Source organism: Actinia tenebrosa, unplaced genomic scaffold (genome assembly GCF_029948245.1).
Source record: "Actinia tenebrosa isolate PJP-AT-01 unplaced genomic scaffold, QUT_ActTen_1.0 PGA_scaffold5__44_contigs__length_20552954, whole genome shotgun sequence".
In the NCBI taxonomy this organism is placed as follows: Eukaryota; Metazoa; Cnidaria; class Anthozoa; order Actiniaria; family Actiniidae; genus Actinia; species Actinia tenebrosa.
Window position 1 is genome coordinate 11,866,625 of NW_028292582.1, and position 18,452 is coordinate 11,885,076.

The following is an 18,452-nucleotide window of genomic DNA, read 5'->3' on the forward strand; positions in this document are numbered from 1 at the left end:
ACTCACTACGACATAGCGTACCCTTTGGCATGGCAACCTTGAAACGAGGGAGGGTGGGGAGGAGAAAAATGGAACAACGGCTTAAAAATTCAACTTTTTCCCTCAAACTATTTTAGTATTAAAAAATAACAAATAAGTATGTATGTAAGTTAATTTAAAAAGAACAAAAGAAAGAGAAAGAATATTTTTAAAAGTACGGGTAGATAGCAATTAATCTGCTCTCCCACCCCCTCACAGTATGATTTAGTATCATATTGCCTCACTTTGGGGATTTTATAAAGATTTCAAGATGGCGGACGAAATGGAGGTTTCTTTAGACGTACAGGAAATCCCTCGTTTATCCATCCAGTGGGATTGGAAAGACGCTTTTAGGTAAACTATAAGATCTTTAGAATTATTCTCTTGCAGTATAATCTAAAGAAAGTATCGGGAAAGTTTCTCTAGTGTGATGTATTTTTAAACCTTTGCAAAATAATGTTTGGGATACCTGTGTCGTGTTAGTGTCATGAACTTTTATTGAAAAGAAAAAAATCTATTTCATTATTGAAATAATACAATCAATCCATTTGGTTTGTTGCGATTCATAATTGTTATGAATATTTTGTTTAAAGTTATATTCTGTTTGCATATTTATAACAGCTGTTTTCTGTGTGTGTTTTTTCCAGAAATGGTGAGAAAGCATGGATAGCTTGTTCATGTCTAGGTTAGTGAACGAATGGTCATTCAGCTGTACAAGTCGTTGGCTAGAATATCTTAAGTGCATATTATCACTATCATCATTAAGTTATCATCGGTATCAGCATCATTATCATCACCATCAACGTTATCAATATCACCATCATCATCAAGCAACATCATCATCAAACATCACCATTGCCACCATCACCATTATCATCACCACTATCAAAATCATCACCATATCATCATCATCATCATCATATCATCATCATCATCATATCATCATCATCATCATATCATCATCATCATCATATCATCATCACCATCATCAGTCATTATCATATATCATCTCATAGTCATCCTGCATCACCACCATTTCATTATCTATATCTATATCCCATTATCCCTAATATTTATCTAATAAGTATATTTTAATAGGTAAACCATCAATATATGGGGAACTAAAGTATCAGGAAGATGAAAGCCAATCTGTCCAGGCTACAGAAAGATTCCAAGTTCTTTCACTGGATAATGTAAGCATATCAAATGACTTGATTCTTTACAATATTACTTTGAGATGAAACTCTCGAGTGTTAAAATAAATTAATGCAGTAGTTTCATGTAAATTTAATTTTGATTGGAATTTCTTTTACAGAATTCAATCACAGTTTGCCATCCTGACGTAAACTATACTACTAGTTTAATCTCTCCTTCAAAAGTCTTCACTGGAATTCACAAAAAATGTGTAAGAAACCTACTGGTATAAGGTTAGAAATTTTAAAATCCCTCATGTGAATATCTTTCATCCCTCAGATTAGATTCATAGACATCTCTCCTGGAGGTGGGTTATGTGTGACGTCAAGTGATGATGAAGAATTAACAGTGTGGAATACCAGTGATGGGACAAAGAGGGTAAGACATTCCTTCATTTTTCACTTGTTACTATATGTTATTCCATATGTTTCCTGGGAAATCAGATTCCCATTTTCATCTATTTTTACTTCATCTTAGTCATTCACTTACTTCCTTATTCCTTATGTCTATATTTTACAGTGTAATTTAAGCAGTCACATCTCTGATGTCAACTGTTGCAAATTCTTTCCATCTGGTGAAGTAGTAGCAAGTGGTGGAGCTGATATGACTATCAGAATATGGTCTGCTATTGATGGCACATGTCCAGTGACAATGAAAGGACACAGGGGAGGGGTGACAGATATTGCTATTGTTGACAAAGGAAGAAACATTGTCTGTAAGTTTTCATTTCAAGTTGAGAAGCCTTGGAAACTTCATAAAGAGTATAATACATGTTACTTACAGCCAAAGAGTATAATACATGTTACTTACAGCCAAAGAGTATAATATATGTTACTTACAGCCAAAGAGTATAATACATGTTACTTACAGTCAAAGAGTATAATACATGTTACTTACAGCCAAAGAGTATAATATATGTTACTTACAGCCAAAGAGTATAATACATGTTACTTACAGCCAAAGAGTATAATACATGTTACTTACAGTCAAAGAGTATAATACGTGTTACTTACAGCCAAAGAGTATAATACGTGTTACTTACAGCCAAAGAGTATAATACATGTTACTTACACCAAAGAGTATAATACGTGTTACTTACAGCCAAAGAGTATAATACGTGTTACTTACAGCCAAAGAGTATAATACGTGTTACTTACACCAAAGAGTATAATACATGTTACTTACAGCCAAAGAGTATAATACGTGTTACTTACAGCCAAAGAGTATAATACGTAGCCGTGTTACTTACAGCCTTTTCCCATGGTTCAGCCATCGATACCCATGAGAAAAAAGCTCTCTCTTCCAGACAACTTGGTAACAATAACAAAATCGAAAAAACATCACACACACACAAAAAAAAGAAAATGGTTTTAAGCATACGCTGGCTCCATACAAGAGAGATTTGTCATTCTATGTGTCTGTCCTCTTACTGATCATTGCTGTTAGCCAATCAGATTGTGAGATTACACTCTGTTATTGTAAAAATACTGATTGATTTTTTCCCCTTCAGCATGTTCCAGGGATGGTACAGCGAGGTTGTGGGACTGTGGAGAATCTAGATGTCTTGCTGTTCTGGCATCTTGTAGCTGTCCAATCAATGGATGTGCGCTTGGCTCAGCTCAAAATGTAGATTTAGGAAATGCAAGGAAAATCAATAGATGTAAATACTGGTATTAGGAAAGAATATCTCACATGTGATGGTGATGGAGGTGTAAACGTCATTCAATTTGCTTTTTCTATTCAGAGTTTAATCGTTGTATCCTTTTCTGAAGGTGAGAGAGAGGTTGGTACAGAAGGGAAGCTATTATTGCTGGCTAGAGAAGATGGCATTCTTTCAGGTGTAGGACTGCACTCACGTCACATGGTAAATCAGACTGCAAATTTCTAATTCATATCTAGGATTGACATTCAATTGGATAGCATGCCAGTAGCCTGTTGAAATACCAGCAAAGCATTCACCTAGATCGTTGCAGCAGTTATGGAATCACTAGACAGAGCACAGGTAGCCCAAGCTTGGTTTCTGTGGTGTCCTGTTATAAGGAAATGTATGGAGATTCATCAAAAATTTCAATAAAATCATTGAAACATGAAGTAAAGCCTCGAAATTTTACCCGATCATTGAGAAATAGCACTTGTTTCGCTCTGCGTGGTTATTTTTTGAATTTAGCCCGTTTTAAGATTTTTTCCCCACTAGTAAATAACCACGCAGAGCGAAAGAAGTGCTATTTCTCAATGATCGGGTAAAATTTCGAGGCTTTATTTCACGTTTCAATGATTTTATTGAAATTTTTGATGAATCTCCATACATTTCCTTATAACAGGACACCACAGAAACCAAGCTTGGGCTACCTGTGGACAGAGTACTATATGGTTTTCCTCTGTCTATGAAAATGTGCATTGGCTGTTTTGTGTAATCTAATGTTGTGTAAATGAGAAGAGCCCTCATATTATGGGGAGTTTCTAGTTGCTTAGAAAAGGTATTTTAACAGTTTTTGTTTCCATGTTTTTAGGTTTTTGAATTCAAAAGTCTCTCAGCATTTAACTGCTGTGCATTTTTATCTGAATATGAAGTTTGTGGAGGAACAGAGGATGGAAAATTATGGATATTAGATGTCAGAAATCCAGGGTAGGTAATGGTAATAATGCAAGACTGTCATAAGACCTCACCATTTTACAGTTAAACCGATTTCATTTATTATCTTTTAGTTCTCCCCTGGCAGTTGTTCAGCATTCAAAATCACCATTATTACACATCCTCCCATTTGGCAATGGTGGCTTTCTTGCATCTTCTGGTAATATTTCTGCTCTCTTTCATTTTCTTTCTTTCCTCTTTTTTTTAATATTTGCCTATTCAATTGCTTGTTTCTTGAAAATTTGTTTTTAAATCCATTCTTCTATCCATCCATTTTTGTATCCTTTTGTTAATTAATGTATCTTTCATTCCTTTGTCATTCATTCATTCATTCATTTATTCATCTCTTTGTTTTCATTTTTTATCTCTCATTTCTTTGTCATTCATATTCTAATACGTCCATCCCATTTCTTTCATTCACTTCTATTTATTCATTTTCCCATTTATTCATTTTTCATTTGTTTATTTATTCATTCCAGGTGACGGAACATGTTTCTACAGAGATGTCAATCAATCTCGACAAGACAGAAAAACTTCTACCTGGGAGCTGATTGGCCCAAATTGCGACCCAGTATACAGAATATGTCGCCATGGCAACACAGTATATACAGTATGTAGAGATGCTTGTATAAGGAAGTATATGTTAAGTAGTAATGTTTGTAGTAATGTATAGCTTTGTATTGTCACCTTTAGTGAATCATTAAAATGATCAAGAGTAAACTTAGGGTTTCTTAACAAATCCCCACCCACTGCCCCATGGGATATTCCCACCCTAGGGTATGAATTTATCCTCCATCTGACATGCCTCACAGAATATACACCATAATTTTTCTCCCCTCATGGGATGAAGGAAGTACGTTTCCCACCCCCCCAGACCTACAAGTGGATGTCCCCCCCCCTCCCCTCATGGGATGCAGGAAGTACGTGACCCACCCCCAAGGTACAAGTGGATGTCCCCCCTCCCCTCCCCTCATGGGATTCAGTAAGTATGTTTCCCACCCCCAAGGTACAAGTGGATGCCCCCTCCCCTCCCCTCATGAGATGCAGGCAGTACCCCAGTCCCCTCCCCCCACAGGATATATGTTATACCTTCCCCATGCCACAAGATAATAGAATATTATGTGCACCCCTGTTAATGAAAATCAGACAAGTAGTTGATTTTGCCTCATTTTTATTGAAGCATTCATTTGCAGCACTTAATTTACCTTAATGGATGTGATTTTCTATCATGATTATTATCTATCTACAGTATCCCTACTTAATGATCATAGTAAAGAGTCTGATCTTCTCACCCCTAAACCTTACCCTAGAAGGTTAATAATATAGAATAAAACAAGAATATACTATTATTGTTGTTTTTTGTCGTATTTTACATGCATGTGGTCATGTTTTATCGGTGTGATGTAATCTCATACTCATTCGGTTCGACAAACAACTATCATACAAATTGTGAAGAAAACATAGATTTACCCCGGGAAGGGTAGAGATTTATTTGGTCTTGTCTTGTCATTCATCAAAGCATCAGAATATACCTATGAAGATACAAAGTACGAAATTTTGTTTCAGAAACTAGATATGATCATAATAAATCATTATCGTAATGATTTAATAGGTTAAGGATAATGGATCTAATGGAGATGAAACTGGAATATAATTACGGACGGTTTTTTTAAAGATCATTAAACCCAACCAATAACAAGGGATAATAAGTTTGCGCCTTTTTGTGGAAATGTCAGATCAAGTTTCTTTTTGTAGTCCAGTGTGCGTAGTTTTGAAATTACCGAAAACATTTTTTGTACTTTCGTTTAGAGTTAGGATTAAGTAGATCAACTTACTATTTGTACCGTCGTTAAGAAGTCTTTGCCAGTGCGTCATCGGATTTCTCTATTTTATCTTTTTTCTCTACTTTTCTTTTTTCTTGGGTTTCTTTGCCGTCCCTAAATCTTGTTTGAGGCTTTGGATCTGATTCAATATCGATCACATCAATTGTTTTTTTCTTTTCTTCTGCTGCGTTTTCATCAAAGCTCCCTTGGTCCTTTTCTGCCAGCTCTTCTGAGCCAAAGCTTCCCTGCTCCTTTTCTGAGAGGTCTTGTCGGCCAAAGCGCCCCTGGTCCTCGCGCCCAAAGCGTCCCTGGTTCTCGCGGCCAAAGCGTCCCTGGTCTTCGCGGCCAAAGCGTCCCTGGTCTTCGCGGCCAAAGCGTCCTTGGTCCTCTCTTCCAAAGCGTCCCTGAAACTCTCGGCCAAAGCGTCCCTGAAGCTCTCGGCCAAAGCGTCCCTGAAGCTCTCGGCCAAAGCGTCCCTGAAGCTCTCGGCCAAAGCGTCCCTGGTCTTCGCGTCCAAAGCGTCCCTGGTCCTCACGTCCAAAGCGTCCCTGGTCCTCGCGTCCAAAGCGTCCCTGGTCCTCGCGTCCAAAGCGTCCCTGGTCTTCGCGTCCAAAGCGTCCCTGGAAATCTCGGCCAAAACGTCCCTGAAGCTCTCGACCAAAGCGTCCCTGGTCTTCGCGTCCAAAGCGTCCCTGGTCCTCGCGTCCAAAGCGTCCCTGGTCCTCTCTTCCAAAGCGTCCCTGGTCCTCACGTCCAAAGCGTCCCTGAAATTCTCGGCCAAAGCGTCCTTGGAGTTCCCTACCAAATCTTCCCTGTTCGCGACCATATCTCCCAGGCACGGAACCTCTCGAAAAACGTCCCTTCCAGTACTGGGGATCACTGTCTGGCCGACCGTTAAAAGAACGTGAAAAACGTCCCTTCCAGTATTGTGGGCTATTCTCACGCTTGGTGCCATCAGAGAAACGTCCCTTCCAAAACTGAGGGTCAGAAAAACGGCCCTTCCAGTATTGAGGATCAGAAAAACGGCCCTTCCAGAACTGTGGGTCAGAAAAACGTCCCTTCCAGTACTGGGGGTCAGAAAAACGTCCCTTCCAGAACTGTGGCTCATCATCGCTCGGTTCCTTCAAAGTGCTAGATAGTTCTCTTTTGTTATTCATAGCTTTGGCATCTGATGTAAGTACTTGGACGAGGACGGTCAGAAAGATTGTGACGTAGGAAACCGTCGTCATGGTTACACTGGTATACTGCGCACTACAACTAAAAAAAATGGGTGTGTAAATCATATGCACCGATAAAAATTTATTATTAATAATATTATTATTAAATAAGTTATAAATAAAGAATAAATAAGTTGAAGAATAAAGTTTTCAGGTTTACAACACAAAGTGAGGAAAACAAGCAGCCGGCTGGCACGGAAGGAACGTCGAGAAGCTTCTTTAGTCACTTGGTGATGGACATTGTTTCTTTAACAAACCAAGACCGGCGGCGGCCCCAAGACTCTATACGAATAAAAAATGTGTCTTGTTGCGAAAAATTGTAAAGAAAAACGAAAACATCGAGGCGTTAGTCCTGCGAATTTCTTATTAATTCCTTCCGTTACGCTAGTTTTCGTTTTTAAAACGAGTTATTTTTATCTTCAAGTATCAATAACGCTGAACATAGAATAACCACGCGTAAACAACCCTTAAAATTATCACACCTTTGTGGCTAATTTTTGCTCATTATATTATTTGATAGATCCAAACCCGAATCCACTTAACTATACTTTCATTCACCGCGTTTATCATGAACTAAATAAGTTGTTTCTTCGTATTTTCATGCTTGAATGACTCTCAACCGAGCAAATATTACAATTATCTCTTCATTCAATTTTGTCATCAATGTTCGCAACAAGACATTTAGAATGTACTTCGGCAAAGATGAAACAACTGAAAAAAATGATTCTATTTTCTCATTGACACCCAAAAAACAAACCCTCGTTTGCACTTTGGCGAAGAACTTTTTCATTGTCCTAAATTTCTTAATTTCCTTCTATTTTCCCGCTTTGTTGATTTAAGAAAACTTTCATTCCTTTTGACCAAAAGAATTCATTACGGATTGGTTTATTATGCATTGATAATCTACTTTATCTGATATTGGTTCTTGAAAACAAAAACTAGATCAAGGTCATCAAGTTCTGTTTTTCTGGAAGTGAGTGTTGTTAGACTGAACAGAAAGGTGAATCAGAGGCTGGTTGACTTGAATAGGGCGACCTCGAACGAAAACCACCTGCGTCACATAGAATATCTTCATCTTGTCGTTATTTTTTTACTAAACTCAACGCAAATACCACTAGAAAACCAGCAAGTTAAGACTGACGAACACACATCAAAACGTCAAAAAATGTCTTTACACTAGTACTTTATATCTTAGCTTTACCTTTTAGAGAGGAAAACGAGAAGACGTTATGCCAAACAGAGAATTTCGAGAAGCGTAGAAGAGTGAGATGGTGGAACAAGACGGCTTTAGTCTTCCGCGAAGAAGGGAAAGAAAGAAGAAACCGACTACCAGAAACTAGTTTAGTAGGAAAGAATGAAAACTGTTGACGCCCTTCGGGGCTTTTATAACACTTCAGAAGTGAATAAAATAACGTTTCCATTGAAACAGAGATGAAAAATTTATTCTCAATCAATTACTTTTGCTTGCAATATGCGCCGTCTATTGTAGAGGCCTAAAAACCGAATCTTGAAAAAACTTCATGAAAGATCCGATGAGAGTCCTAATTAATATATAGATTGGGGATTTGTGTATATTATGATAGGTGTATTATGATAGGATTGACATGAAAATAACTTAATACAAAATGAAATGAGTTTTTAGGACGACGGAAAAGATTTCGTTTCAAATTTTATGGAGATATTCCCAATCGATTTTTTTTTTGTTCCAATTCAAACGTACGTTGACATGCAATAATGTTCTTATTAAATGTAGATCAACAGAGATCCTTGAACAACCGCACTGATCTGTAAACTTAATATGAAATCAACGGGTCCCACAAGATATTGCTCTCAGTGGCTAACGTTTGTAATTAAAAACGTCTTTTGAATGGAATGAAAAACACCTTTACAAATGCTGGGTTTTTGAACTTTTGGCATTGATTAATCTTGGTATTGGGTTTCAATGCCTCCTTTACTTATTTCATCAAAAAATTCTCACCCAGGCCAGGAAATTCAAGTTCAACGTATCCTTTAATCTTTCTTTCTCTCTCTTTTTCTTTCTTTCTCTCTAACTCTCTAACTCTCTCTCTCTCTCTCTCCGTTTCTCTTCTGCTGATAATAACGGTAGCCACACCTTATAGTCTCTTATTTAGGAAGGAAAGAATAATTGTCTTGAAATTAGTTTGGTAAGAGAAAAGAGTTTGTCTGACGTGCGCGAACAGGAGAAAAGATTATTGTGTCGATTGTAGGGCGATCCCGGTTGGGTAATTGAATAGCAGAAGTACCGTTATTGGGTAAACTCACTGATCAACTAATATCATTATATCGTGCCAAAAGGCAATTAGAACTACTTCAATCTAATTCTACCATATTCGCTTCATTTTCATACCAACATTGAGCATCTTTACTTTAGATTTACTCATTATTCCATCGCGAGAGGCGCTTAACAATTCAGTTAGCCGGAGCGAGCCCTTTTTTGCGTCTTCTTAAGCTCTTCCTGTTTATTGAAATAGTTAATAAAAGCATTTTGAACAAGTTTCAAGTCTTTCAGTGTTTCACACCAGTCTTATCAATCAACACTTGGTGAATAAAACCTCTATGTATGAGTATAGAAATTAAAACATCCGTGATCAAAGCAAAGCTAGACTCCCCGTTGATTTTACGAAGTCAAACGGTTGGGAAAAAACCTTTCAGCGCATTTGTAATCGAATAAAGCCCAAGAATTCAGAGTGGTTTTCTTTTTTAATGCGTCTTTATATACCTTAATCTAACGAACTTAAATTGAGGAAAAAAATGAGATATTTTATTTATTTAGTTTGTGAGTTGAAAAAATAAAAATAAAAATAGAATAGCAGACTTTTTGACTTTCGGCATTTTGATCTTTGCTCAACGCCTCCGCAATTCTTCCACTAACACCTGCATCGTCGAATTCGTTCAAATATTCCTACATTTTAAACTAGATTTTTCTTTTAATTTTTCATATTTAATTTTATTTTATTGATAAGGAAACAACATTTTTGTGGCATCATTTTAAAAATTTGTTGAGTTTTAAAATTAATTAGCGTATTTCAAAATATCTCAGTATTTTAGCTCATTGTTTCAAGTATGGAAAGTCAAGAGAGACTTGAAGTGTATCACCATTACTATAAATATCATCATCATCGTCATCTTTATTAAATTATTATTTCTTATAACAAAGATATTGCATAACCTATTGCGACGTTAGTTTTCCCAAATCGCCTCAAAACTACCGAAACGCAGCTAAATTCCTGAAGATTGAGGACCAATTCATGTTTGCGTATAGATTCATCTCCGTATACCAACCCACGTTACCCGAAGAATTAACTTAGAAACTGTTATGATAATATTCTGATTAAAAACCTTGTATTGAACGGTTTTATTGCGAAAACTAATGATGTCAAACCGTGAGGAATTCCCTCTTAAATACAATCATTCTGGGCAAAATTAAAAGAGGTAAAACCATTTTAGATAAATGGCCTTTAGCAAGGATTTACTGAGTTGAATTGGGCTAATAATGTAGATAAGAAGTAGTAGAATAATTGAAATAGTTTCTATCTAGTATTCGTCTCCTTTTCGTATCTGTTGTCTTCTTCATAAAAAATATTTTGTTTTTAGTTTCATAAAATCTAAAGAAAATCATGTATTTTTGAAGAAGGAAACTCAAAAGTATAATTAAACATTGCTGTAAAAAAAAAATATCGAGAAAGGATCAACGCAATAATGTTCAAGAGTTCTACTTTGAAAGTGTTTAAATATTAATGACTTACAGTCGTTGGGTTCTGTGAATGTTTTATCGCGTAAAGAAAGAGATATTTGAATGCCTCGGGTAAATTGTGACTTCTGTCTTAATCTTTGGACCTCTAACAATACTCAAACAGATCTAATTAATACTTTCATTTAAAACTTTTGTCTTTGTCCTACAATATTGTGAGCCTGAAGTACTGGGATATAACTATTCTATTTAAAGTAGTACAAGTTTGAACGTCAGCATAACGACGGATGATAATATGCTTAAACATCTATTTTCGTAACTTGAACAAGGAAAAATAAGTCACAAACAAAGCTATACCATTTCAAAATTACCAATGAATCAAAAAACTTAGTTGTTTTAGTTGAGAAATTCTTATTAGAAGTCGATAAATGGGAAACAAATCGGCAAAGTTTGTTGATGTCCCCAGGAAAACACCTGTTCAATCAGCTCTGCTCTTGCCAAACAAACGCAATACTCTAAACACTCAAAAAGTAAACCCGTTTCCTCTCAATTTTTATATAACCTATTTATTTTAAAATCTCGCTGCTTCTTTCTTGCCAGTAACTATTTTATTCTTTGAAGTTATCTTCAGATTGGTTCATTTTAGTCTTAGTTAGAGTCGTAAAAAACTTCTCAAAAATTTCTATGAAGAATTCAAAAGTTTACACAATTAAATAGGCCAATGACAGGCAAATTTGAAGTGGTTACAAACGGAATATTTTTCTGATATAAAAAATATCGCAGGCCAACGAAAAGTAAGAATCGTTCGTTTGAGTAAGTTACAGTTGCCTCCCCAACTTACCATTCATCGACCCCACCTTATCGTTATATTAAGAATTGGATGAGAAGTAAAGATACGTTCAAGCATTTCTTACCTACGAATTACTTGATTCTTGTTAATATATATATTTTTTGCGGAGCTCGTACCTGTTGTAGTTACAAGCTAAAACTGTGACAATTCTCCCTTGAAGGTCCAAATATATCACTTTGTAAGGTGCAAATATATCTATTGTATTCATGCAAATGAGTGGGCGCGCTCACTCTGACAGTACTTGGATACTGTCAATTACGTAAGTCGTCAATTGCTGTAACAATAGCGACGACACGAGCTTAATTAACAGGTATATGGATCAATTATAGCTGGGTTTACTAGAACGATACAGGTGCTTTAGGTAGAGCAGTGGGCGATCTACCGTTAGATTACACCAAAACATTCCCAACATGAAATATTGAAGAAGTTTTATCATGAAAGTCAATAAAGAGATTACAGGTCGCTTATCGTTTGCAATTACTCGCAGATCAAATCGGTCCCATTTGACCGATCAAATGTGTCTAAGCACGCTCAAATTGCAAAGCGGAAATGATTTGTTTCCTGTTGAAAATGTAGGGCGGGGCGGCCTGTTTTAGTGTATTTTGGCTACACTAGATACATTTATGATATGGGGAAAACGTTTAGTGGTTGATCTTAAACTCAAACCATTCTGTTTCCACAGAATGCTGAGTAATTGTTACAGCCTATTTCAAGCTGAGTGGAAATTCTCCCGATTAACATCCCACGCGCAGAACCGCTTCACATACCAAAAGAAAATCACAAAGACGAGAAAGATTAAAATGGTGCAATGTCAATAAAGCCAGAATAAGAAACTCTTGTGTCAAGTCAATCACAGTTGCGGTATTAATGCCTTTGTCCCGCAAAAATCCGCGATTTTTTAATCAAATTTTGCGGTCATGGCTCATAGCATGGTGCTTGTGGAATATCTGTTTTGTGAACTTACTCCCTTTGCGAACAATTATCTGCTGATTATTGCGATATTTGGACGTCGAGATACTAATATTGACGCAAATCAATGGTTAAAATAAAATGCTTAAAAAATCGCACGCATCTGTTCCAACAAGCATCTTGTATCCCACTTCAGGCGAATATTCAGCTTCAAGTGAAATCTCAATATCAGAACATTAATATGCTTTTCGGCTTGGAAGTCACTTGGCCAAATAAGCTTGCTTGTAAAATACTGGAAATCTATTAGCTGTTTTGATCAGCACCCTGCGCGGTCCGAATACAACAATCCTTTATGCGAAATCCAGAATTTCTTGTTATCAGTCTTAATTGGTAGGGATTAAAAAATCAACAGTTATATGGGTTCATAAATAAATAAAGACCTTGTGTCTGCCTGCCTATGCTCATAAAATGAAAAATTCAATCGAACAAATACTCTAAGAATGCTCTTAACTTGAAATTTGAATAGTCCAATTATCGACTCCCATGTCCTCGCTCAATGGACTTTCTAAGAACGCCAATCGCTTGGCTTTTTAGCTCGACATATTCAATGTTATATTTGTTTCATGACATCAAGATACGTTTACATACACCCTAAATTTAAGAGTTTTGATTCAACATTTCGCTAATAAATAAAAAAGAGCGAAATGGTAGCTTTTATTTCAAAAGAAATCGTTTGGGACAAACAGAGAAGACGATGCGCGCATTGGGGGATAACTAGGCAAATTGTCGTAAAGTGATTTAATTTATTGATGAATATATATAGCAGCCGTAAGGCAAGCACCTAACTAGTACAGAACATGGAGCCTTGTGTAAAGAAAATAGCTTAATACAACGTAACTGTTTCTAAACCAAGGTATACTTTGTCAATAAAGACAAGAAGATTCCGTGACCACAACGAGTGTTAGCGATAAAAACGCAATTTTGGATCTTCCTGAAAAGTACTCTGACTAGTGATAATCAGGCTACGAAGAGGAAACGCGATAACATCTTTGTGTATAAGATACTATTTCACTTTATTCCTCCTATTTTATCATTTCATTTCCATAACGGATTCTTCTACTAATTTATTGGCACCAACACGGTCTTACGTTTGAAAGGGAAAGGTAGATGAAATGTAGTATATAACTAAATGATTCTACATGTAGCTGGAAACAACATCTGCTCATTGCATGACAGTGGTTATAACACCACAAAACGGGCTTAATAAATGCTCTGGACAGAGGTAATTCTATTATAGAAGCTGGCCACCAATTACACATCTTATTCACTCAATTAGAACAATTATGTTAAGAGGAAATGGATAAAATTGGAAAAGATGAAAAATGAAAAACAAAAAATGAACATTTATCGCAGGAATCAGGAATATCATTTTTTCCTTCCAGTATCGTTCTTATTGAGACCTTTCCGTAAATTTTCCATTGAGGAGTTGAGTAAATTAGTATAATAAAAACTACGATATTTGTAGTTAACATAAAGGTGCCCGAATTGATGAATTCCTAGAGTCTCAATTTCGTATATATACACCATCTTATATATATACATATATATATATGTACTTTGAATGATAGTAGTTCACTTGTAGTAGATGAAATGATGCTCAGGAGCAGCGCTTTAAACAGTTAAACCTATACTTTCCACACCGTGTATTGCTCGTCGGTGTCAAACTACAGAGACTACAAAGTGGTGTTTACTGAATGAGAAAAAGAACAATCGCTAGATAGGTTCGCCAGTATAGGCTCTCTTGTCACCTTCAGTGCGGTGAAAAGAAACAACTCAAATTCTTACTCAATCCATTCATGTTTTATTTTCAAGCAACGCCTCCATTCGAGAGAAATTTCACGGTGGCCGAATGTAACACACGATTCCTTATCTATTTTCTGATTATTTTCGAAAGTCTCAAGATGGAATGGTTAGCACAGGGAATAGCACAGGGTGGTGACACGATGAGGGGAGGGTTGAGGTGGAGAAGGGCCTGTGTCCAAATTGCATGTACATATAGACTGACTATAGAATCAATGTTCGATTCTGTGATGAGCAACAAATCTCAAGCTCAACGCACTCTTATTTTATTTCCTTCCCATTCAACTAATGATGTTTCATTTGGTTATAAAGCGCAAATAGTGACAGACCGTTTCGCAAAATCTTCCCTAATCATATTACCTATTTCGTTTTCCATAACACGTATGTGGATATTAAAAAATAATTTTTTTCTCGATCATCTGTTTTCTTTTAGACCATTCTTTGTTACTCTTGGTACGGACGTCTATGTTTTATCAATATGACATAACTTTTTCCATAAAGTCAATATATACCTTTTGCACTCTTTCTAGTTCTCATCAGAAACTATTGCTGTAACAAGCCACGCTTGTCGGTATAAGCCCACAAAAAAAACCTACAATCAACTTGCGACTTGACTTTTTTTTAACTTCATCGAAGTAGTACTAACACGTGATCGCTGTTGTTAACCAAAGTTATTGCACTAAAAAATAATCAAAAGCGCATGCGCAGAACGGCTTATATTATATCATAAACCTAAAGTCAAGCTAAGTGAGCTCTCACTTTATACAGCGGATTTTGATTTATTGAAACGATTATAGGACTTAATGCCTAGTGATTGTCATGGCAACAGGTACGTGTCAAAGCGCGACTGAACACTAAGAACTTCAATAAACTAAAAAAAAACTTTGAAATTCAATGAATTTTAAATTTAAATTTGATTCTTCACTAACTTGGCTCATTATTCTTTGATATTACATAAACCTTTTCAAAAACTCTTCTGCGGACTTGTTTATTTAATGTAGGTTATAAATTATTTGATTATATAGATTTTTCAGTTGATTCTCTTGAAATATAAAACCGCCATGGCGTACCGTTCTCCCGGATCTCTGATCGTGATGCCTTCTTCAAAGAAAGATTAAAAGATCACTGAAAGTTTAAAGCAAGCAACAGGAAGTACCAACCAAGAAATCAGTCAATACGTTTTTTGAACAAAGTCATTCATTTTTCTCCGTTAGTAACTAATATTTTCTTATTACAAGTAATAAATGAGCAATGGTTATTGCAAAATGAAACATGACTTCGTCAATTTTTTACCAATTCAATTACCAAGAATAAATATACTCTACTAAAATGTTTAAAACATTAGTAAACAACACTTTTCCTGTAATTTGCATGGTATGATCATGGTTATCGTAGAAGCATTTTTTTCCGGGTTCAGATACTGAAATGAACGCATTTCTTCTCCAATTTTTAAAACTTAATAGCCATGTTATCACGAAACAAATCGAGTAGCTTGCGTAGATACGAAAGTTAAAATAACAAGTTTACCTATTTTTTAGCTCCCTAGTTTATCCCTCGTGGCTCCTTAATGGTCACATTTCCTACTAGCTTTGTCTCATGAACCACTCGTATGCTTGTTTGGTTATAAATCTGTTACTCATATTTGAGTGTACAATACTGTAGCTTAAAAATAGCACTCCAAATATGGAATACCGATATTTTGAGCGCAATCTAGAGCCCTTCGGCTTTTTGGTCAGCGGGTTGGCGCGGGTATCATGCGCTGTCAACTAGGGCGCTGAAGGACTCTCAAAACTCTATCCCAGGATCACTCTACAAGAGAGTAAAGAGAGAGAGAGTAATCCATCATCTTATTTCTGGTAAATCGCATCGGTCTCATTTTGAAAGCCTTCGGTATTTGGATTCAGCGGAGTGTCTGCGCGTTCTTACTCAAGGGACAAGATCGTAAACGTAAAATAAGTGTTCAAGCTACGACAGATTTCTTCAGTATGACGTGTCCATGTGCAAGCTTTTTGATTTCGATAAACAGTAATATATTGTGTTTCATTGGTTCAACAAATGTCGTCAATTTTGTACCGTGACCGTGCTCTGTAACATTTGACAATTAAACCTGTTCCACTCCGTCGACGTGAACTCTTGATTCCATTTGAATTGATTTCAGTTTCCTAACAAGTTAAATTATATTCTTAAGAACTCGTCTCTGAGTCTGCGTTCATCCTGCTCAGCGGCGATCCCAAACTGCTGAACAGAAACAACCCAGGCGCTTTTTTCTTTTTCGTGAAAGCTAAATTTGGTCACGAACAAACCAGCCAATCAGAATCTCCGTGTTTATTTTAACGAATAACTGAATATGAAGTTTATTACTCATCATTGTCATGAATCCTGAAAAAAGATTTATCCCATTGAATAGCATTTACAAGTAAACACTTCCGGAAAACCTATGTAAAAAGTAAAGATTATCCTGACAACCACTCATTTTGAGACAAATAAAAATGTACGAGTTAAAACTGGTCACCAAGTCTACGTGTCCGTTAGTCTTAGGCTCTAACATGTGTGTATATTATTGAACCGTTATTCTAGCTTCTCTCGCTTGCAGGGCGCTAACACAATATTTATCAAAGGTTCATTCGAGAAATGAAAATGGGAGAGCCCCTAAGGCTGTCACACAGCAAGATACGAAAATAAAATGCGCTAAATATAACATCAACAAAAGAATTCTACGATGTGCTTAGTAAAGCTTTTTTCTGTTTATTTTTCGCGCTGTACGACCCGTTTCGTGAATGTTATTTATTTTCTATTCATTCGTTGATTTGTTTGTTTTTCCATTCCTTCACATTCTAGGTCTAATATCTACTGAGCGTTCTACTTCCGCCCACTTACTCACTCACCCCAAGCTATGGTCATTTACGTTGATGGACAAAGTGAGAAGATTGAGTGAATTTAGAAGAGGGGAAAAGAAATGATACACTTTCCATAGTGAGTCGATACAACAAATGGTAGAACAACTGGGAAACCACAAAACAGTCGCTTTAGCCAGGAAAGACGAAAGAAAGAAAGAAAATGAAAAAGTGGTAGTCAAATAAAAGAGTAGCAAGCAGTAAGAGTTTGGAAAGCTTGGTTCGCGCGTTGAGAAACAACTGAGTAGTTTGCTAGCTTTTCAATATGTTTCACTACCGTAGCGGGAATAAAAGACGTTTGTTGTATCAGATCATCCTAAAATGAGACTTAAATACACGATTATCTTTAAAGCTAACTTACAAATTCCTTACCTTGGGAGCTTGATTTTGAAAGATACGACGAAAAATTGGACAACAACTTCACAGGTAGAAACTGAAAGTTTTAGTGGGAACACAGTGATCAGTGTTCATAAATATAACACATACACTTACAAACTGGAATGGTCCGTGTCACCGGAAAGGGACGCCCCCAAAACTATTCAAATAGATTTTCTTACTTTTAAAAGGTAGAGTAGACAGACTGGGTTCAGTGTGAAACAATTTTGGCGGCAAGGTCCTTACTTGTCTAAGTCCTCAGTCTTTCTTTTTTGACAATGAAGCTTTTAACGCATTGACTTAAGTTATTCACAAGTTTTTATTAGCTTGATCCCTTTAAGAGGGATAACAAAGGCTTAAGAGGCTCAAAGTAAACTAAAGAAATATCTCCAAACTCATTCATATTTTCATTAATTCATTCGTTCGTGGGCGATTTTGTTTTCTATTTTAATGATAGTCTTACTGCGAAAGGTATTTCCACATTCAAAGATATTTTAAGTTAACCGTTTAGGATGAATTTATCACCTGTCTTGCTAAACAATGACACTCCAATTTTCCCACACAGTTTTATTTTGGTAGCAACAGCTGCTTATTTAGGCGGTTCCGGAGCAATCTAGGCGGGAAGTCATTCCATCATTGATTTGAAAGCACTGGCTATCATAAACGTAAAGTCTCGTTTGTACTTGTAAGTCTTCGTATGAATGACTGTGTAAGTGCTTGGTTATGCCTGCTGATGTCCTAATTACCAATCCTTTAAACAAGAGTCAATTAAAACTAATAAAAAATGAAACGAAATGCGTTGAAGACAAACATGAAAAATGCGCGACCTGATTAGACCAATGAAAATCAATCTTGTCGACTTTAGTCTGTTGGAAATTGAGTTTTTCTAGTTGAGGTTCCAAAAACCATGAATGTGATGGTTACATATAGTACTTTGTTATTATTCATTATCTAACCCTGAAGTAAAA

The 18,452-nt window shown here is 36.3% G+C and overlaps 2 protein-coding genes across 5 annotated transcripts; one reads left to right on the forward strand and one right to left on the reverse strand.

The window, feature by feature from the left end:
• Positions 1–289: 289 nt before the first annotated feature.
• Positions 290–4,564, forward strand: LOC116295816 (proteasomal ATPase-associated factor 1). Its single transcript, XM_031703765.2, has 11 exons — positions 290–372; positions 666–703; positions 1,117–1,211; positions 1,334–1,423; positions 1,492–1,590; positions 1,732–1,927; positions 2,723–2,872; positions 2,985–3,076; positions 3,723–3,838; positions 3,919–4,004; positions 4,324–4,564. Exons 1-11 carry the CDS (start codon positions 290–292, stop codon positions 4,515–4,517), a joined length of 1,239 nt encoding a protein of 412 aa, XP_031559625.2. The 3' UTR covers positions 4,518–4,564.
• Positions 4,565–4,998: 434 nt separating this feature from the next.
• On the reverse strand, positions 4,999–17,593 carry LOC116295815 (uncharacterized). Of its 4 annotated transcripts, none has more exons than XM_031703761.2 (3): positions 17,482–17,593; positions 5,680–6,924; positions 4,999–5,376 (listed from the first exon to the last, which is right to left on the reverse strand). In XM_031703761.2, exon 2 carries the CDS (start codon positions 6,894–6,896, stop codon positions 5,694–5,696), a length of 1,203 nt encoding a protein of 400 aa, XP_031559621.2. In that variant the 5' UTR covers positions 6,897–6,924; positions 17,482–17,593; the 3' UTR covers positions 4,999–5,376; positions 5,680–5,693. The 4 variants fall into 4 exon arrangements, with proteins under 4 accessions (XP_031559621.2, XP_031559623.2, XP_031559619.2 ...); XM_031703763.2 differs by lacking the exon at positions 17,482–17,593 and adding an exon at positions 15,743–15,867; XM_031703759.2 differs by lacking the exon at positions 17,482–17,593 and adding an exon at positions 11,511–11,639.
• Between the last annotated feature and the right edge of the window lie 859 nt (positions 17,594–18,452).